The sequence below is a fragment of the Protomyctophum bolini genome, assembly GCF_963924005.1.
Source record: "Protomyctophum bolini genome assembly, chromosome: 9".
Classification (NCBI taxonomy): domain Eukaryota; kingdom Metazoa; phylum Chordata; class Actinopteri; order Myctophiformes; family Myctophidae; genus Protomyctophum; species Protomyctophum bolini.
Genome location: NC_137870.1, coordinates 31,381,118 through 31,403,254, shown reverse-complemented (window position 1 = coordinate 31,403,254; position 22,137 = coordinate 31,381,118). Strand labels below are relative to the sequence as shown.

The 22,137-nt window shown below is 40.8% G+C and overlaps 1 protein-coding gene across 1 annotated transcript in view; it reads left to right on the top strand.

Moving 5' to 3' along the window:
• robo1 (roundabout, axon guidance receptor, homolog 1) overlaps positions 1–17,972 on the top strand; it is a 162,913-nt gene extending 144,941 nt beyond the window's left edge. Inside the window, exons 22-29 of the mRNA XM_080771956.1 lie at positions 445–564; positions 1,993–2,137; positions 2,390–2,620; positions 3,105–3,634; positions 3,736–3,897; positions 8,234–8,509; positions 16,045–16,247; positions 16,687–17,972. Coding sequence (XP_080628082.1) covers positions 445–564; positions 1,993–2,137; positions 2,390–2,620; positions 3,105–3,634; positions 3,736–3,897; positions 8,234–8,509; positions 16,045–16,247; positions 16,687–16,701 — 1,682 coding nt within the window. The 3' untranslated portion in view covers positions 16,702–17,972. The remainder of the gene's footprint in view (positions 1–444; positions 565–1,992; positions 2,138–2,389; positions 2,621–3,104; positions 3,635–3,735; positions 3,898–8,233; positions 8,510–16,044; positions 16,248–16,686) is intronic.
• Positions 17,973–22,137: the final 4,165 nt, after the last annotated feature.

Below are 22,137 nucleotides of genomic sequence, written 5' to 3'. Positions count from 1 at the left end.
TGTAGTCACAGCCTACATGACACAGTTTGCGTGTGTGTGCGTATGTGCGTATGTGCGTGTGTGCGTGCGTGCGTGTGTGCGTGCGTGCGTGCGTGCGTGCGTGCGTGCGTGCGTGCGTGCGTGTGTGTGTGTGTGTGTGTTTTGCATGTCTCATCACTAGCACTAAAACCATGGGAGCCATGACCGGCATGCATCTTGTCTTGAATGACAGTGTATCTAAGCATTGTACTTAGATTTCACATTGTCATTGTAAAACAATCTTAAACTGTTGATTTGGCTCATAGATTTGTGTGCCATGCGGTGGCATTCTGTATTTTCCTCCACTCCTTCTTCATTCTATCTATCTACTCTCCAACGTCTCCTGTTCCCAAAGTCCTTCAAGGTGTCCGCCCGGTGTCAAATTAATGAAGCTAACCATACATTCCTGTTGTGTCCAACTATCAGACCGCTACAGAGGAGGTGACAGCCCGGCTATGCCAGCCACCATCCCCTACAACCAGGCCCACGACAGCCACACGGGGGGCTCTTACAACAGTTCTGACCGAGGCAGCAGCAGTACCTCCGGTAAGAATGGGAGGGGGAAAGAGTGGTAGCAGCCATCATTGGTAACGAAATCAATATTTATCTCCACGAACTGCCAGCTCTCCTAATGGGTTGAGGTACTTTAATGTTCATTTGGTGTTCTGTTGTGCTTTTTTCACATTCTTATTGCAGCAAACCACTTAATCACATTCATTGCCTCGAATCTCAATTTCAAAAACCCCACTTTTCCACAAAAGCAATAAATCACTTTGAGATGCTAATAATGCATGATGTTTTAAAATGGTAATTTGATTAATTTCCGTGTCAGTCTATGTTGAAGAGAAATGGGAAAGTAGATGCCTTCAGAAAGTGGAAAATTGTTAAATAAAAGGATGGGGACGACGACAACAACAACAACACCAATGATGGAACAAAAACATGAGATGCATCTCATATTTTTGTTCCATCATTGGTGTTGCCAGCCATGGAAATGTTCATGTGCATCAGTATCAGTATCCCTAAAAATCTAAGCAAGAATAAGTGCAAGATCCTTTTCGTTGTGCATACAATTTTGTATTCAATTGGCTTTTTGACTACATCATTTCACAATGTTTGTGATTGCTTAGCTTGTGATGCAGTCATTAATTGACATCATTTTTTATTCTGGCTGGGGAGTATAATTTCAACAGAGCTCGAAGTGTGCAGACAAGGACAAATGATTGCACCTTGCAGACAGCATGCAACACTGCCACCTTAATGCCAGGGATCCATTCTTATATTGCGTTTGATGCGTGAGTCATTAAACAGGAGCCTTTAAAGTGCTCCATGTGCCTCACAGCCCATTGGCTCGCAATTCTAATTCTTTAATTGCCCCCCCCCCTTTCTCTTTTTCTCTTGGCACCGGTTAACATTTAGCGTTGAAAGATTACTGTTTTTGATGGCATCCATGCCATTAACTAGAACATTTATACATTTTAGCACACGCATAAAGACAAGCTTCCATTAGGGATAAAGCTGTCATCTGTACATTTCTTTTCCTTTTTTCCACGGAAACCTTTTTTGCAAAATGTATGTTTCATGATCTGCTGTCTTTTAGTTTATATATATTTGTAATACATTTCTGTAGCAGTTTCATAGACATTAGAAACGGATGTGTTTGTAGAGAATTACAGACTAGAGATTCTGGAGTTCGTGCCAGTATGCAGCCCTCACACCTACGTCATACTGTACCTCCTTATGGTTATGCCTGAGTCATGGTGACATGAGTGGCGACATGGTCCGCCTGCCCGTCAGCTGGCCGGGTGGCCGGCTGCTCTCCTTTAAGCCAATTTTAATATAGGATGGAATGAAATGGACCCTTAGGAGTCCATTTGTTTCCATTTGTACACTCTCAGAGTTAAATGAACACTGAGGACTTTTCAGTGCATTGAGTAGTCTGTGGCTGAACAATTCTCTTCTCTTTCTGAGCAGGGAGTCAGGGACAGAAGAAGGGAGTGCGCACCCCTAAACTACCCAAACAGAGCACAATGAACTGGGCTGACCTTCTGCCCCCTCCCCCTGCCAACCCACCCCCATGTCGGAACACAGAAGAGTACTCTCTGTCCATGGATGAGAGGTGAGATATGTGCACGTGCGCACACACACATGTTAATGAACAGCTTTTTAATATTATTCCATTCTCCTTACATTTGTTTTTCTCCTTTCATTCATTGCGGGCATCCACCCGACCACCCCAAGGGTTTAAATACATTAGATACACGTTAAACCTTGAAAGGAAGACAACATGAACATTTAGTAAATTATGTCCCTGTTTCCAGTGAGTGATATGAACAGTTCTGTAACATGCCTTGTTTCTCCATGTGGACAGCTACGATCCAGACATGCAGTGCCCCATGCCCCCCTCCCGCATGTACCTGCAGCCAGACGACCTGGAGGAGGAGGAGGAGATGGAGAGGGGACCCACCCCGCCTGTCCGTGGAGCGGCGTCCTCCCCCGCCGCTGTGTCCTACAGTCACCAGTCCACAGCCACCCTCACGCCCTCGCCACAGGAGGAGATGCAGCCCATGCTGCAGGACACGTCCGACAGCCACGAGCGCAGGTTTGCACAGCTTCAATGTGCACAGTAAACAGTAAACCCCTGAGACATTTTAATTCTTTGAGGATGCATAAGAGTTTGGCTGTCTGGTAGAGCACATACCATTAAGGCTCAGTCATTGTGCAACCTGGTTCGAATCTGATCTGTGGCCCTTCCCCATTTCTCTCTATAAAGGCTTGAGAATTACCTAAAAATATCTTACAAATAGTTTGGTTGCATTGCATGCAATACAAAAATTCCTCTGATGAATGCTGAGTCGTTTTTCCTGGCCAAAATAAAATGCTCAAACTGAGGGACTGTCCCTGTCCCTTTCTGAAGTTTGTGAGACCTACCATAGTTGACCTACCATACATCTGTGGATATTGAGGCTTTTTGTTTTTGACGAAAATGCATGTCTTTCGTGATCCCCTGCAACAGTGACACCCAAAGCATGTAATGAATTGCATTTTAAATTAACCAGTATTGACGGAATGCTCATTTTCCCCAGGCGCCACGGCGTGAGCCCCCCACCTCCACCCAGACCGCTGTCTCCCTCACACACGTACGGCTACATCTCCAGCCCCATGGCCCTGGACACAGACGGCATGGAGGAGGAGGGGGAGGAGGAGATGCTGGAGGAAGAGGAGGAGGAGGAGGAGGAAGGCGATGAGACTGACGCGGAGGTGGCCAAGGTGCACCACCACCACCGCCACCACCACACCCACCCCCACGCCCACCCTCCTCACCCCCAGATGCACCCGCGGAGGCTGCTGCTGCGGGGGCTCGAGCAGCAGACGCCGGCGTCCAGCGTGGGCGACCTGGAGAGCTCGGTCACGGGCTCCATGATCAACGGCTGGGGCTCGGCCTCCGAGGAGGACAACGTCTCGTCGGGGAGGTCCAGTGCCGTCAGCTCGTCGGATGGCTCCTTCTTCACGGACGCCGACTTCGCCCAGGCCGTCGCCGCAGCCGCAGAGTACGCAGGCCTCAAAGTGGCCAAGTATCCCAACACTCAGGGCCAGGAGATGGCTGGACCCATGGGTAAGGAGTGTGGGACTTTCCACTTTTGTACCGCATAATCTCCTCTCAGGAACTTGTATAGTTATTGGTGAAATAAACTTTTTGTTTAAATTTTTTTCCAGCACGAAAGTACCCAATGAATGCCTCCGGCCACCGACCAGGCAGCCCGGTGTCTACAGACAGTAACATGAGCACGGCGGTCATACAAAAGAGGCCTCCTAAGAAGCAAAAACAACATCCTGTAGGCCTCCCAGGGAACCAGAGACGTGAAGCCTACAACGAGGGTACACTTCATTTATTTTCGTAATTTACATTACTGCAGACAGTGTCAGTGCAGTTCTATGTGGTGGACAATTATTCAGCTGAATGTGCTAGGGCAGGTCAGCTTTTCCAATGGTTCTTTTTACAACCCTAGAAACATGGATACACATGTATCTGTTGCAGATTTCCATCTTGGACCATCAATAAACTGTTGTTGTTTACATATTTGTTGACAGACTACAACATGGAAGAATCAATAACTTTGCAGTGCTTGCAAGCTTAAAGAGGAACTGGTAGCATAACAACATACTTGGCTGCACCCTGAAATAAGCCAGATGGGCAGCAATGTACATCTATGGCTCACCCTTTAGTAGCACCATGCGCTGTCCACAAATGACTGAGTGTGTCTGTGTCGTAAGCCAGAGTTTTAATCATCTTCCCCCCGTGTGTGCATGCGTGGCATCACTTCTAATCTGCGGTGGTGCTGAGCAGGCTTGTGGTGGGCTAGGGGCCAGGGGCATGGCGCAGCAAAGGAGGGGGGGGCTGTCTCAGGGGAGTTCTGCCTAGCCAGGCTCTGCTGACACTGGGCTGTCTCTCCACTCCAGCCACTAATGAAATTGATCCAGGTGCTCTGACGCTCATATTGAAGTGCCACCCTCTACTCTACGGGAGATGAGCATAAACGAAACACTGGGGGCGACATTGTACAGTAGAGAAAAGGTTTAGCGTTGGAGGTTAAGCAAACAATGTGTAGGTTTATCAGCATGAGTATACAGTATATGTATATGAATACATAGTAAAGCCACTCCTTTTTTTCTTTGTGTTAGAGGTTTTGTAAAGCTTTTTTCATTTAGTTGCGTCAGTGTATCACTCAAAATCCCCATACATGGGAAAGCCCCCATATATGGTGCCCAGATCTGATGCGATCTGCTGTCGCAATTAAGACTATATGGAAGCCCATATGGAATGCCAGAACAGGTTCTACTTCTAAAATTCCATATGTTGATGCTTCCCCATCCATCCATCCTCTTCGATGTCTCCCTTTTGACTGATACCGGTCCATTCAAACTCTAGACGGGCCCGCCCCAAAGTTATTAGTGCAGGCCCGAAAATTAAGGCCCAGCCCTCATCAAACCCTGTACACTCAAGAGAATGTCCCCGCTACCACCCTTAGATCTACATATATGGAGCTGACCTGTTCTGACATTCCATATGTTGATCCGACCTCATCAAACCCTGTACACTCAAGACATGCTTCTTATATGGCCAGTACAGAATTAATTCCATGTTGATCTGACCCCCCATGCCAAAGCGCCAGCGCTCGCCCAGCAGTCTGCCGTCAACGAGGTGGATGTGTGTGTGTGTGTGTGTGTGTGTGTGTGTGTGTGTGTGTGTGTGTCATACACATTGTGCATTCCATGGTGCTGGCTCCCCTCTTTGTCAGGTGTCCTTGTGAGTTGGAAGCACTTGACAGGATATTTAATATCCAGCTCACTGGGAGCCAGACAAGCTATATCACTGCAGAAGAATCCTTACCATCCCCCCACACCATCCCATCCTCCACCGTCCTCTCACCATCATCCTTCCCTCCTGCCTCTCTCCCATCCGCTGCCCCTCCCTTTGAAGTGACCTCTCCATTCTCTCCTCCAGCTCTCTGCTTCTTGTCCTCCATCTTTGTTCGTAGAGAGAGGGGATGGACGGAGGCTCTCCAGCCCTGTCTCTCCAACCGCCCGTCCTCCTGCTGATTGCATTTGATCTGAATGGATTGTTTTTCATTTGGAGTATATTGCCTCTGCCTGTCTGCCCAACCCCCCATCCTTGCCACGGCTACACCCATGTGTGGTCAGGTGGTCAGGAGGTGAGACAAGGAAATTTACGGGAATGTAAAGCGAGGCAGAATTTAAAAAGAAAAAGAAAAAAGGGAAACCATTGAGCCTATACAAATGCTCAGACACAATTTATCACCTTTATTCATATCCTCATGTAAATGATTTTAGTTTAGTTCCCTCCTCCACCCCCTGATTTACTCCTTATGAAGTCCTTCCACGTGGAGGTCAGAGTGAAACTACCCAACACAAGCATAAATACACATAAATACCAGCAGTTAAGAGGGCAATAAAATGGAAGCGAGACAAGTGGAGCCAGCTCAGGAAGCATGCCCTCACTCCCACCTGCTATCTCCTCTTACCCCTTTTTGACCTACTCATTTCACACTTGTTTGGAGACACCCAGGTTATATTTCCTTCCCCACATGAGTCACATGAATCTCTAATGTCTGCCTGCCTCTGTTCCAGTTCCAGGGGGGGGGGGGGGGGGGGGGGGGTTAAGGTTATGTGTAGGGTTTTGTTTTGTCATTATTGAAGAATGAATGTGGCTCGGATCTTTTACTTTGATTAAGCCACCACAGCTTGAAAAGCTAAATCATACAATCAATCATAATATCATATAAGTTATGGTGTAATACTGAACTGGAGCGGTAGCCCCGCTATTCATTTCAGTGGAAGTTGCTCAGTGGCGTTTTGAAGCACCCGGAAGACTTCCGGAAGTATAATTATAACTCAATGGCTCGAGCGAGCGGAAGTTTAGCCTAGCCTAGCGGGCTTTTCACGTGACGTCATGAACGTCCGTCCACTTCCATTAAGTGCTGCAATTCCACATTTCGCCAGTAGGTAGTGGCATCTTCAACGTTGGATAGCCTTACTGGGGGCTTGGGGGTAGGCCCCAGTACAATGTGGATAACAGGAAGTTGGCCCGGACTCAGCCCTCCACTTCCTGTGGTGTGTCATTCCCACTATCAGTGTATAGCCTACACATTCTGAATGGCCTTCCTGAAGGTAGTGCGGTAGTGCAGGACAGAATCTGTTCTTGAGAGATTACCCTTGCTCAAACTGAACTGTGTCTTAATATCAATGCTCTTATGTTATGACTCCACACATTTTTTAAATGGCTATAGCTTATGTGTCTAACATTATTTGGTTTTAGTAGTTATTTTACTTATTTTTAACTGCAATGCTGACGAGCCCCCACAAATAAGAATTCTGCCCACTTTTATTTGTGAATGTGATGTGTCAATCTTATTGTCCAGAGCAGCTGATTGAGAATTCACTCATTACCGCATGAGAAATTTCATTCACAGACAAACGGAGTCATGGACGTAAACATAACCTCCTTGTCAAAGATAACGAATCAGGAAAATGTATAAGCGGCATACTGTATAGCAGTCGGCAGTCTGACAGTAGCCCCTGATACACCCTCCCTGGCAGCACCGGAGATGCTATACAGACTCCAACTCTGTCCCTATATTCCCTCATAAATCTGACTGTTGTTCACTCCTCCCCTGTAGTGTGCTATATCTCACAGACAGTGGCATTGATCGACTCAAAGCAGGACCCAGGAGGCAGCAGTGATATTAAAAAACTGCAGACGCCCCCCTCTGCCGGGTGATATTGACTGGCCCATTTTGTATTCAGGAGAGGCTGGATGAAGGTGGAGGATAATCAGGAAGGTGCATTAAAGCCACTAGTTTGTAGCCCAATGCCAAGACACAGAGTCCCGTCACCTTCCCCCTTTAGCCCTTAGCATGCAAAAAGAAAAGAAACTCTTTTGATTCCTCTAAAAGACTTTGCTGGTCGGACACATGTTGAAAATGTTTACCGTGGCCTTCAGGATGCTGGGTGTGAACGGCAGCGCTCGCTATGTTCACTAACTTTCCAATCTGGTGTTGATTACGGTGCCAGGCCACCGACAACATTATCATTCACGTTTGCATGCTGATTAGAAGATGTGAAGCCATCGATCGCAGTCATTCGAAGGAGAGACCAGGCGTTTCTCTCTGTGCATTTACGTTTATGTGTAGACGGCTGTGTGAAGTGCTCTTGCGGCCCGATGCTTGGCGTCATATGAATAATGGCTCAAGGACAGGCAGCATTGATTCATCGACAGGGGAAGTGGAGCGGGTCACGGAGCCAGCTGCTGACCGTCACACTCTCCTCTGTCCCCACTCCTCTCTGCTCACTGGTTCCTTCTCCTCCCTTGCCTTTCTTAACTCAAATTTCGTAATTCTCTCTCCCCGGATTCTGCTCCTCCAATGTCATCTGCTCTGTTTACTCTGTGTTGGGAGCGGTTTCCTTTCAGCTCGGATGTGCACACGACCCTGAGTGGATGTACACACACCGCAGCTGTGTTTGTATGTCACCTTGCAGGTGTGAGACAACTGAGTGACACATCGTACACATTAGAAGATCCTCAAAGTACACACATCCATGATCTGCTGTGCCAGGCAATAACGCCTGGTGATAAAGCCACACTCTTTTGATCCCTGGGGTTCGTCTAACTTTTTTTCCTGTGTTTATCCTTCAGATCTTCCACCTCCCCCCATTCCGCCTCCAGCCGGGCTCAAGTCCCCTACACACCCCTCCAAGTCGGTCCTCGAAGGTCGGGGAATGCTGTCCCCCAAGGGGAGTGAGAGCAGGGACAAGAGGGGTGGATCAGGGGGATATCGGCCCAGAGAGGGATCAGACCCACGGACCAGTTCATCTGAGCGGAGAGAGGCTCAGGAGAGACAGAAGACGGCACATGGAGGAAAAGGGAATAAACATGAGGGCGGCGCCGGCAACAAGGCTCGCCATCACCCAGGTACAACACAGCACAGTTTGCATGCACCAATGTATCGGCCACATATCGCTATCATTATCATTTCGTCATTTTTTTCAAATCTTCAAAAATGATGAAAAACGGCGCGCTATAGTATGCCGTACGATATGGGCTATAGCCCATGGTCCAAAATGATGAGAAACGAGGATAACTTTTTTTTTTCAAAATTAAAAAAAACATGGGCTATAACCCATCGTTTTTGTCATTTCGTCATTTTTTTCAAATCTTCAAAAATGATGAAAAACGGCGCGCTATAGTATGCCGTACGATATGGGCTATAGCCCACGGTCCAAAATGATGAGAAACGAGGCTAACTTTTTTTTCCAAAATTTCAAAAAACATGGGCTATAACCCATCGTTTTTGTCATTTCGTCATTTTTTTCAAATCTTCAAAAATGGCGCGCTATAGTATGCCGTACGATATGGGCTATAGCCCACGGTCCAAAATGATGATAAACGAGGCTAACTTTTTTTTCCAAAATTTCAAAAAACATGGGCTATAACCCATCGTTTTTGTCATTTCGTCATTTTTTTCAAATCTTCAAAAATGATGAAAAACGGCGCGCTATAGTATGCCGTACGATATGGGCTATAGCCCATGGTCCAAAATGATGAGAAACGAGGATAACTTTTTTTTTCAAAATTAAAACAAACATGGGCTATAACCCATCGTTTTTGTCATTTCGTCATTTTTTTCAAATCTTCAAAAATGATGAAAAACGGCGCGCTATAGTATGCCGTACGATATGGGCTATAGCCCACGGTCCAAAATGATGAGAAACGAGGCTAACTTTTTTTTCCAAATTTTCAAAAAACATGGGCTATAACCCATCGTTTTTGTCATTTCGTCATTTTTTTCAAATCTTAAAAAATGATGAAAAACGGCGCGCTATAGTATGCCGTACGATATGGGCTATAGCCCATGGTCCAAAATGATGAGAAACGAGGATAACTTTTTTTTTCAAAATTAAAAAAAAACATGGGCTATAACCCATCGTTTTTGTCATTTCGTCATTTTTTTCAAATCTTCAAAAATGATGAAAAACGGCGCGCTATAGTATGCCGTACGATATGGGCTATAGCCCACGGTCCAAAATGATGAGAAACGAGGCTAACTTTTTTTCCCAAAATTAAAAAAAACATGGGCTATAACCCATCGTTTTTGTCATTTCGTCATTTTTTTCAAATCTTCAAAAATGATCAAAAACGGCGCGCTATAGTATGCCGTACGATATGGGCTATAGCGCAAGGTCCAAAATGATGAGAAAAAAACAAAAAACATGGGCTATAACCCATCGTTTTTGTAATTTCGTCATTTTTTTCAAATCCTCAAAAATGATGAATAACGGCGCGCTATAGTATGCCGTACGATATGGGCTATAGCGCAAGGTCCAAAATGATGAGAAACGAGGATAACTTTTTTTTTCAAAATTTCAAAAAACATGGGCTATAACCCATCGTTTTTGTCATTTCGTCATTTTTTTCAAATCTTCAAAAATGATGAAAAACTGCGCGCTATAGTATGCCGTACGATATGGGCTATAGCCCACGGTCCAAAATGATGAGAAACGAGGATAACATTTTTTTCCAAAATTTCAAAAAACATGGGCTATAACCCATCGTTTTTGTCATTTCGTCATTTTTTTCAAATCTTCAAAAATGATGAAAAACGGCGCGCTATAGTATGCCGTACGATATGGGCTATAGCCCACGGTCCAAAATGATGAGAAACGAGGCTAACTTTTTTTTCCAAAATTTCAAAAAACATGGGCTATAACCCATCATTTTTGTCATTTCGTCATTTTTTTCAAATCTTCAAAAATGATGAAAAACGGCGCGCTATAGTATGCCGTACGATATGGGCTATAGCCCATGGTCCAAAATGATGAGAAACGAGGATAACTTTTTTTTTCAAAATTAAAAAAAACATGGGCTATAACCCATCGTTTTTGTCATTTCGTCATTTTTTTCAAATCTTCAAAAATGATGAAAAACGGCGCGCTATAGTATGCCGTACGATATGGGCTATAGCCCACGGTCCAAAATGATGAGAAACGAGGCTAACTTTTTTTTCCAAAATTTCAAAAAACATGGGCTATAACCCATCGTTTTTGTCATTTCGTCATTTTTTTCAAATCTTCAAAAATGATGAAAAACGGCGCGCTATAGTATGCCGTACGATATGGGCTATAGCCCACGGTCCAAAATGATGATAAACGAGGCTAACTTTTTTTTCCCAAAATTTCAAAAAACATGGGCTATAACCCATCGTTTTTGTCATTTCGTCATTTTTTTCAAATCTTCAAAAATGATGAAAAACGGCGCGCTATAGTATGCCGTACGATATGGGCTATAGCCCACGGTCCAAAATGATGAGAAACGAGGCTAACTTTTTTTTTCCAAAATTTCAAAAAACATGGGCTATAACCCATCGTTTTTGTCATTTCGTCATTTTTTTCAAATCTTCAAAAATGATGAAAAACGGCGCGCTATAGTATGCCGTACGATATGGGCTATAGCCCACGGTCCAAAATGATGAGAAACGAGGCTAACTTTTTTTTCCAAAATTTCAAAAAACATGGGCTATAACCCATCGTTTTTGTCATTTCGTCATTTTTTTCAAATCTTCAAAAATGATGAAAAACGGCGCGCTATAGTATGCCGTACGATATGGGCTATAGCCCACGGTCCAAAATGATGATAAACGAGGCTAACTTTTTTTTTCCAAAATTTCAAAAAACATGGGCTATAACCCATCGTTTTTGTCATTTCGTCATTTTTTTCAAATCTTCAAAAATGATGAAAAACGGAGCGCTATAGTATGCCGTACGATATGGGCTATAGCCCACGGTCCAAAATGATGAGAAACGAGGCTAACTTTTTTTTTCCAAAATTTCAAAAAACATGGGCTATAACCCATCGTTTTTGTCATTTCGTCATTTTTTTCAAATCTTCAAAAATGATGAAAAACGGCGCGCTATAGTATGCCGTACGATATGGGCTATAGCCCACGGTCCAAAATGATGAGAAACGAGGCTAACTTTTTTTTCCAAAATTTCAAAAAACATGGGCTATAACCCATCGTTTTTGTCATTTCGTCATTTTTTTCAAATCTTCAAAAATGATGAAAAACGGCGCGCTATAGTATGCCGTACGATATGGGCTATAGCCCACGGTCCAAAATGATGAGAAACGAGGCTAACTTTTTTTTCCAAAATTTCAAAAAACATGGGCTATAACCCATCGTTTTTGTCATTTCGTCATTTTTTTCAAATCTTCAAAAATGATCAAAAACGGCGCGCTATAGTATGCCGTACGATATGGGATATAGCCCACGGTCCAAAATGATGAGAAACGAGGCTAACTTTCTTTTCCAAAATTTCAAAAAACATGGGCTATAACCCATCGTTTTTGTCATTTTGTCATTTTTTTCAAATCTTCAAAAATGATGAAAAACGGCGCGCTATAGTATGCCGTACGATATGGGCTATAGCCCACGGTCCAAAATGATGATAAACGAGGCTAACTTTTTTTTTCCAAAATTTCAAAAAACATGGGCTATAACCCATCGTTTTTGTCATTTCGTCATTTTTTTCAAATCTTCAAAAATGATGAAAAACGGCGCGCTATAGTATGCCGTACGATATGGGCTATAGCCCATGGTCCAAAATGATGAGAAACGAGGATAACTTTTTTTTTCAAAATAAAAAAAAACATGGGCTATAACCCATCGTTTTTGTCATTTCGTCATTTTTTTCAAATCTTCAAAAATGATCAAAAACGGCGCGCTATAGTATGCCATACGATATGGGCTATAGCCCACGGTCCAAAATGATGATAAACGAGGCTAACTTTTTTTTCCAAAATTTCAAAAAACATGGGCTATAACCCATCGTTTTTGTCATTTCGTCATTTTTTTCAAATCTTCAAAAATGATGAAAAACGGCGCGCTATAGTATGCCGTACGATATGGGCTATAGCCCATGGTCCAAAATGATGAGAAACGAGGATAACTTTTTTTTTCAAAATTAAAAAAAACATGGGCTATAACCCATCGTTTTTGTCATTTCGTCATTTTTTTCAAATCTTCAAAAATGATGAAAAACGGCGCGCTATAGTATGCCGTACGATATGGGCTATAGCCCACAGTCCAAAATGATGAGAAACGAGGCTAACTTTTTTTCCCAAAATTTCAAAAAACATGGGCTATAACCCATCGTTTTTGTCATTTCGTCATTTTTTTCAAATCTTCAAAAATGATGAAAAACGGCGCGCTATAGTATGCCGTACGATATGGGCTATAGCCCATGGTCCAAAATGATGAGAAACGAGGATAACTTTTTTTTTCAAAATAAAAAAAAACATGGGCTATAACCCATTGTTTTTGTCATTTCGTCATTTTTTTTAAATCTTCAAAAATTATGAAAAACGGCGCGCTATAGTATGCCGTACGATATGGGCTATAGCCCACGGTCCAAAATGATGAGAAACGAGGCTAACTTTTTTTTCCAAAATTTCAAAAAACATGGGCTATAACCCATCGTTTTTGTCATTTCGTCATTTTTTTCAAATCTTCAAAAATGATGAAAAACGGCGCGCTATAGTATGCCGTACGATATGGGCTATAGCCCACGGTCCAAAATGATGAGAAACGAGGCTAACTTTTTTTTCCAAAATTTCTAAAAACATGGGCTATAACCCATCATTTTTGTCATTTCGTCATTTTTTTCAAATCTTCAAAAATGATGAAAAACGGCGCGCTATAGTATGCCGTACGATATGGGCTATAGCCCATGGTCCAAAATGATGAGAAACGAGGATAACTTTTTTTTTCAAAATTAAAAAAAACATGGGCTATAACCCATCGTTTTTGTCATTTCGTCATTTTTTTCAAATCTTCAAAAATGATCAAAAACGGCGCGCTATAGTATGCCGTACGATATGGGCTATAGCCCACGGTCCAAAATGATGATAAACGAGGCTAACTTTTTTTTCCAAAATTTCAAAAACATGGGCTATAACCCATCGTTTTTGTCATTTCGTCATTTTTTTCAAATCTTCAAAAATGATGAAAAACGGCGCGCTATAGTATGCCGTACGATATGGGCTATAGCCCATGGTCCAAAATGATGAGAAACGAGGATAACTTTTTTTTTCAAAATTTCAAAAAACATGGGCTATAACCCATCGTTTTTGTCATTTCGTCATTTTTTTCAAATCTTCAAAAATGATGAAAAACGGCGCGCTATAGTATGCCGTACGATATGGGCTATAGCCCACGGTCCAAAATGATGAGAAACGAGGCTAACTTTTTTTTCCAAAATTTCAAAAAACATGGGCTATAACCCATCGTTTTTGTCATTTCGTCATTTTTTTCAAATCTTCAAAAATGATGAAAAACGGCGCGCTGTAGTATGCCGTACGATATGGGCTATAGCCCATGGTCCAAAATGATGAGAAACGAGGATAACTTTTTTTTTCAAAATTAAAAAAAACATGGGCTATAACCCATCGTTTTTGTCATTTCGTCATTTTTTTCAAATCTTCAAAAATGATGAAAAACGGCGCGCTATAGTATGCCGTACGATATGGGCTATAGCCCACGGTCCAAAATGATGAGAAACGAGGCTAACTTTTTTTTCCAAAATTTCAAAAAACATGGGCTATAACCCATCGTTTTTGTCATTTCGTCATTTTTTTCAAATCTTCAAAAATGATGAAAAACGGCGCGCTATAGTATGCCGTACGATATGGGCTATAGCCCACGGTCCAAAATGATTATAAACGAGGCTAACTTTTTTTTCCAAAATTTCAAAAAACATGGGATATAACCCATCGTTTTTGTCATTTCGTCATTTTTTTCAAATCTTCAAAAATGATGAAAAACGGCGCGCTATAGTATGCCGTACGATATGGGCTATAGCGCAAGGTCCAAAATGATGAGAAACGAGGATAACTTTTTTTTTCAAAATTTAAAAAAACATGGGCTATAACCCATCGTTTTTGTAATTTCGTCATTTTTTTCAAATCCTCAAAAATGATGAAAAACGGCGCGCTATAGTATGCCGTACGATATGGGCTATAGCGCAAGGTCCAAAATGATGAGAAACGAGGATAACTTTTTTTTTCAAAATTTCAAAAAACATGGGCTATAACCCATCGTTTTTGTCATTTCGTCATTTTTTTCAAATCTTCAAAAATGATGAAAAACTGCGCGCTATAGTATGCCGTACGATATGGGCTATAGCCCACGGTCCAAAATGATGAGAAACGAGGCTAACTTTTTTTTCCAAAATTTCAAAAAACATGGGCTATAACCCATCGTTTTTGTCATTTCGTCATTTTTTTCAAATCTTCAAAAATGATGAAAAACGGCGCGCTATAGTATGCCGTACGATATGGGCAATAGCCCACGGTCCAAAATGATGAGAAACGAGGCTAACTTTTTTTTCCAAAATTTCAAAAAACATGGGCTATAACCCATCATTTTTGTCATTTCGTCATTTTTTTCAAATCTTCAAAAATGATGAAAAACGGCGCGCTATAGTATGCCGTACGATATGGGCTATAGCCCATGGTCCAAAATGATGAGAAACGAGGATAACTTTTTTTTTCAAAATAAAAAAAAACATGGGCTATAACCCATCGTTTTTGTCATTTCGTCATTTTTTTAAAATCTTCAAAAATGATGAAAAACGGCGCGCTATAGTATGCCGTACGATATGGGCTATAGCCCACGGTCCAAAATGATGAGAAACGAGGCTACCTTTTTTTTCCAAAATTTCAAAAAACATGGGCTATAACCCATCGTTTTTGTCATTTCGTCATTTTTTTCAAATCTTCAAAAATGATGAAAAACGGCGCGCTATAGTATGCCGTACGATATGGGCTATAGCCCACGGTCCAAAATGATGAGAAACGAGGCTAACCTTTTTTTCCAAAATTTCAAAAAACATGGGCTATAACCCATCGTTTTTGTCATTTCGTCATTTTTTTAAAATCTTCAAAAATGATGAAAAACGGCGCGCTATAGTATGCCGTACGATATGGCCTATAGCCCACGGTCCAAAATGATGAGAAACGAGGCTAACTTTTTTTTTCAAAATTTAAAAAAACATGGGCTATAACCCATCGTTTTTGTAATTTCGTCATTTTTTTCAATTCCTCAAAAATGATGAAAAACGGCGCGCTATAGTATGCCGTACGATATGGGCTATAGCGCAAGGTCCAAAATGATGAGAAACGAGGATAACTTTTTTTTTCAAAAACAGCACAGTTTGCATGCACCAATGTATCGGCCACATATCGCTATCGGACGATATTTGCCGTTATCTGTCAATATCGGTATTGGCAAATACTGACATTAACCAATGGCAGTAGCCAATATTTATGTTGTTGTTAAGCATACATTTTGTGTTGCCTATGATGATGTGTTGGTTATCTGCAGCCTACCAAGCTGTAGATTCTGAACACGTTTGTATATACATCATACGTTAAGGTTTACTTGTGTCGCCCAGGTTCAGAGGACATTCTGCCCTACTGCCGGCCCCAGTTCCCAACAGTGAACAGTCCTCGGGACCCAAGCTCTTCCAGTTCCATGTCCTCCCGGGGGTCGGGGGGCAGACGGAGAGGAGAGGGTTGTCCAGGGGGCCGCAGGAACCCCACAGACATGGGGCTCAACACCACAGGGGCCTTCCAGCCAGGAGATGAAGAGCTTGAGGTACTGAATGCCATCAATTTGTGAAAAAATACATGTCAGAAATAGTGAAAATAGCAATCTCCAAGCTCACACCGCGTTGTAATCCGACACATTGTGGGCTTGTAGATCGGCAGGTTTCACTAGTTTTGCTTGACAGTCTTGTATGACAAAGTTTAAGTCAAGTTTAAAACACAAATTGTTGAAATATGGAGATATTTCTGCAATGATATTCTTTGACACAGTGGTTCATTTTCATGTCAATGTTTAAATGTTTGTTTATTTAATGCTAAAATAACTCATTTAGCTGGCGAACCCCTGGAACCCCCTCAAGGACGCCATGGGGGTCCCGGTCCCCTTTTTTGTGAACCACTGCTTTAACAGTGTTGAGTTTGGCAGTTTTCTTGCAGTCAATGAATGATGAATGCACAATTGAAATAACCGCTGTGTTTTGTTCTGACAGATGGTGGAAAGCTGAAGAATAGCCAGGAGGAACTGTCAGGAACTGTCCTGAGAACGGAGCACCATTGTTTCTCTTACAATTTTAAATATCTCAGTATTTCACCATCATGTTGGCTGACTTCATACTGTACGTCAATAGTGTTTCTCTACATCTGGAAAACAGACCAATTGTTTTTTTTGTTTTCTTTTGTTTATTTTTTCTAACTTATCATTTTCTATGTCCATTTAAAAATAAAATAAAAAAGAACGGTGGAGTCAAAGCAAAATATGCAGTAGTATATTTATGTTTTATTCCAATGCAATATGGAGTAATATTGTACTCCAGACATTGACATGACTCAGCTTGCATCCATAAGAAGTTTGGAGAGCCCATACAGTCAGATGTTACTGTAACAAATAGCTGCAAGCAGAGAGGGGTGGACTGTCTTGTAAATATACGTGTATACATGATGTCCTTTTGTTTATTCACCCATTGTGGTACCTCAAATTTGTCTCCCTTTGTTTTATTTTGCGAATTATAATTTTATTATGCCAGTAAATATAATTATTTTATCATTTCCATCCATGTTGTAAATTGCTATATTATTTAGCCGCCCCAAGAAAGTGCCACTTTGGGATTTTGTTTGTTTGTTGTCGTTTGTTTGTTTTTGTAATGCACTGTTATGTTCTGTGTTGTCGTCAATGTTTTGTTACTTGTTTTACTTTGGTTTTAAAAGCACAATCACTAAACTTTATTTTAAACCATTCTATCTATTCTAACCTTTTTGTCTTATTGGAGGATAAAAGGTTCGACTAAAGAGTCTAGTTAATCTTGATGATGATGATGATGATGATGATGATGATGTAGGTAATGCTGTTTTAAGATGGCGGTGTTTGAAAGGAGACTCCTCATGTTGTGATTGTCTCCCTCTCCGGTTCTGATGCTAGCTTAAGTGATGGTTAAGACAGTTAATGTGGATCATAGCTGCAATGTAAATATATTTTTCACATCAGCCGTAGTTCCCAGCTATTGCACATATTAAAAAAGAAGAAGAAAAAAAAAAAAAAGGTTACACTGTCTACTAATGCACTTAAACGAATGTTACATACATGAAATAGGAGTCACTTTGTGAATCTGGAGAGGTGGTGATTGGGCAAGGAGAGTCTCTTTTCTTGGAAGGAGAGGGGTGCTGAACCCACGTTCTAAGGAGAAAGGGTGCTGTTGTTAATTCATAGGACATCTGCAAACATTTGTTTCGTAAAACAAAAAAGTAAAAAGAACTAAAAAAAAGGATGAATAAAAAAAGTTCAAACTACATGTTCTCTGTCATTTGTCATGGAAAGAGATTTTAAAAGCAATAATCATAATCACATGCCTCCGTAACTAAATTAATATTATGATTATTAATTTATTCCAGATTCATTATTCCGTAATTTTTCAAAAAAAAATCAATCGGTATTTGATTTTGTTTTTGAAAAATTGCGGAAAAATTGCGGAGGAATTGCGGAAAGAAAATTTGGGAAATTGCGGAAATTGCGGAAATTGAAAATTTCCGCAATTTCCGCAATTACCATTTCCGCATTTTCCGCAATTCCGCAATTACCATTTCCGCAATTTAGCAATTTCTGCAATTACCATTTCCGCAATTTCCGCAATTCCGCAATTACCATTTCCGCAATTTCCGCAATTTAGCAATTTCTGTAATTACCATTTCCGCAATTTCCGCAATTCCGCAATTAACATTTCCGCAATTTCCGCAATTTAGCAATTTCTGTAATTACCATTTCCGCAATTTCCGCAATTCCGCAATTACCATTTCCGCAATTTCCGCAATTTTGCAATTTCCGCAATTTCCAATTTCCGTAATTTCCGCAATTACCATTTCCGCATTTTCCGCAATTCCGCAATTACCATTTCCGCAATTTCCGCAATTTAGCAATTTCTGCAATTACCATTTCCGCAATTTCCGCAATTCCGCAATTACCATTTCCGCAATTTCCGCAATTTTGCAATTTCCGCAATTTTGCAATTTCCGCAATTTCCGTAATTTCCGCAATTTCCGTAATTTCCGCAATTTCCAATTTCCGAAATTTCCGCAATTTCGCTATTTTTTCCGCTATTTTTCCGCAACACTCCGTAATTCCTCCGCAATTAAAAATAAATAAATCTAAAAACATGTGCTATAACGCATCGATTTTTCCGCAATTTTCATCGATTTTCACCTTTTTTAAATCCTCAAAAATGATGAAGACTATAACGATGACCTCTGAGACCATGGACCAATGAACCATGTAAATACAACAAATTGAGCAGGGCACTGCAGGGAGTTGCACCCCGTTCCGGTAAACCAGAAGTACGACACCAGTGCCTTAGTTTTTGTGTTGTCATTTACAGGTCCTTTGGTTAAAATGTAAATTTTACATTTCAACAGTAAAGTAATAAAACACAAAAGTACAAAAATAACATTTTCGAATTACCTGTATTTGCTTTGATGGGTTATAGCCCATGTTTTTTGAAATTTTGGAAAAAAAAGTTAGCCTCGTTTCTCATCATTTTGGACCGTGGGCTATAGCCCATATCGTACGGCATACTATAGCGCGCCGTTGTTCATCATTTTTGAAGATTTGAAAAAATGACGAAATTACAAAAACGATGGGTTATAGCCCATGTTTTTTGAAATTTTGGAAAAAAAAGTTAGCCTCGTTTCTCATCATTTTGGACCGTGGGCTATAGCCCATATCGTACGGCATACTATAGCGCGCCGTTTTTCATCATTTTTGAAGATTTGAAAAAAATGACGAAATGACAAAAACGATGGGTTATAGCCCATGTTTTTTGAAATTTTGGAAAAAAAACTTAGCCTCGTTTCTCATCATTTTGGACCGTGGGCTATAGCCCATATCGTACGGCATACTATAGCGCGCCGTTTTTCATCATTTTTGAAGATTTGAAAAAAATGACGAAATGACAAAAACGATGGGTTATAGCCCATGTTTTTTTTAATTTTGAAAAAAAAAGTTATCCTCGTTTCTCATCATTTTGGACCATGGGATATAGCCCATATCGTACGGCATACTATAGCGCGCCGTTTTTCATCATTTTTGAAGATTTGAAAAAAATGACGAAATGACAAAAACGATGGGTTATAGCCCATGTTTTTTGAAATTTTGAAAAAAAAAGTTATCCTCGTTTCTCATCATTTTGGACCTTGCGCTATAGCCATATCGTACGGCATACTATAGCGCACCGTTTTTCATCATTTTTGAGGATTTGAAAAAAATGACGAAATTACAAAAACGATGGGTTATAGCCCATGTTTTTTTAAATTTTGAAAAAAAAAGTTAGCCTCGTTTCTCATCATTTTGGACCGTGGGCTATAGCCCATATCGTACGGCATACTATAGCGCGCCGTTTTTCATCATTTTTGAAGATTTGAAAAAATGACGAAATGACAAAAACGAAGGGTTATAGCTCATGTTTTTTGAAATTTTGGAAAAAAAAGTTAGCCTCGTTTCTCATCATTTTGGACCGTGGGCTATAGCCCATATCGTACGGCATACTATAGCGCGCCGTTTTTCATCATTTTTGAAGATTTGAAAAAAATGACGAAATGACAAAAACGATGGGTTATAGCCCATGTTTTTTTTAATTTTGAAAAAAAAAGTTATCCTCGTTTCTCATCATTTTGGACCATGGGATATAGCCCATATCGTACGGCATACTATAGCGCGCCGTTTTTCATCATTTTTGAAGATTTGAAAAAAATGACGAAATGACAAAAACGATGGGTTATAGCCCATGTTTTTTGAAATTTTGAAAAAAAAAGTTATCCTCTTTTCTCATCATTTTGGACCTTGCGCTATAGCCATATCGTACGGCATACTATAGCGCACCGTTTTTCATCATTTTTGAAGATTTGAAAAAATGACGAAATGACAAAAACGAAGGGTTATAGCTCATGTTTTTTGAAATTTTGGAAAAAAAAGTTAGCCTCGTTTCTCATCATTTTGGACCGTGGGCTATAGCCCATATCGTACGGCATACTATAGCGCGCCGTTTTTCATCATTTTTGAAGATTTGAAAAAATGACGAAATGACAAAAACGAAGGGTTATAGCTCATGTTTTTTGAAATTTTGGAAAAAAAAGTTAGCCTCGTTTCTCATCATTTTGGACCGTGGGCTATAGCCCATATCGTACGGCATACTATAGCGCGCCGTTTTTCATCATTTTTGAAGATTTGAAAAAATGACGAAATTACAAAAACGATGGGTTATAGCCCATGTTTTTTGAAATTTTGGAAAAAAAAGTTAGCCTCGTTTCTCATCATTTTGGACCGTGGGCTATAGCCCATATCGTACGGCATACTATAGCGCGCCGTTTTTCATCATTTTTCAAGATTTGAAAAAAATGACGAAATGACAAAAACGATGGGTTATAGCCCATGTTTTTTGAAATTTTGGAAAAAAAACGTAGCCTCGTTTCTCATCATTTTGGACCGTGGGCTATAGCCCATATCGTACGGCATACTATAGCGCGCCGTTTTTCATCATTTTTCAAGATTTGAAAAAAATGACGAAATGACAAAAACGATGGGTTATAGCCCATGTTTTTTGAAATTTTGGAAAAAAAACGTAGCCTCGTTTCTCATCATTTTGGACCGTGGGCTATAGCCCATATCGTACGGCATACTATAGCGCGCCGTTTTTCATCATTTTTGAAGATTTGAAAAAAATGACGAAATGACAAAAACGATGGGTTATAGCCCATGTTTTTTTTAATTTTGAAAAAAAAAGTTATCCTCGTTTCTCATCATTTTGGACCATGGGATATAGCCCATATCGTACGGCATACTATAGCGCGCCGTTTTTCATCATTTTTGAAGATTTGAAAAAAATGACGAAATGACAAAAACGATGGGTTATAGCCCATGTTTTTTGAAATTTTGAAAAAAAAAGTTATCCTCGTTTCTCATCATTTTGGACCTTGCGCTATAGCCATATCGTACGGCATACTATAGCGCGCCGTTTTTCATCATTTTTGAGGATTTGAAAAAAATGACGAAATTACAAAAACGATGGGTTATAGCCCATGTTTTTTTAAATTTTGAAAAAAAAAGTTAGCCTCGTTTCTCATCATTTTGGACCGTGGGCTATAGCCCATATCGTACGGCATACTATAGCGCGCCGTTTTTCATCATTTTTGAAGATTTGAAAAAATGACGAAATGACAAAAACGATGGGTTATAGCTCATGTTTTTTGAAATTTTGGAAAAAAAAGTTAGCCTCGTTTCTCATCATTTTGGACCGTGGGCTATAGCCCATATCGTACGGCATACTATAGCGCGCCGTTTTTCATCATTTTTGAAGATTTGAAAAAAATGACGAAATGACAAAAACGATGGGTTATAGCCCATGTTTTTTTTTATTTTGAAAAAAAAAGTTATCCTCGTTACTCATCATTTTGGACCATGG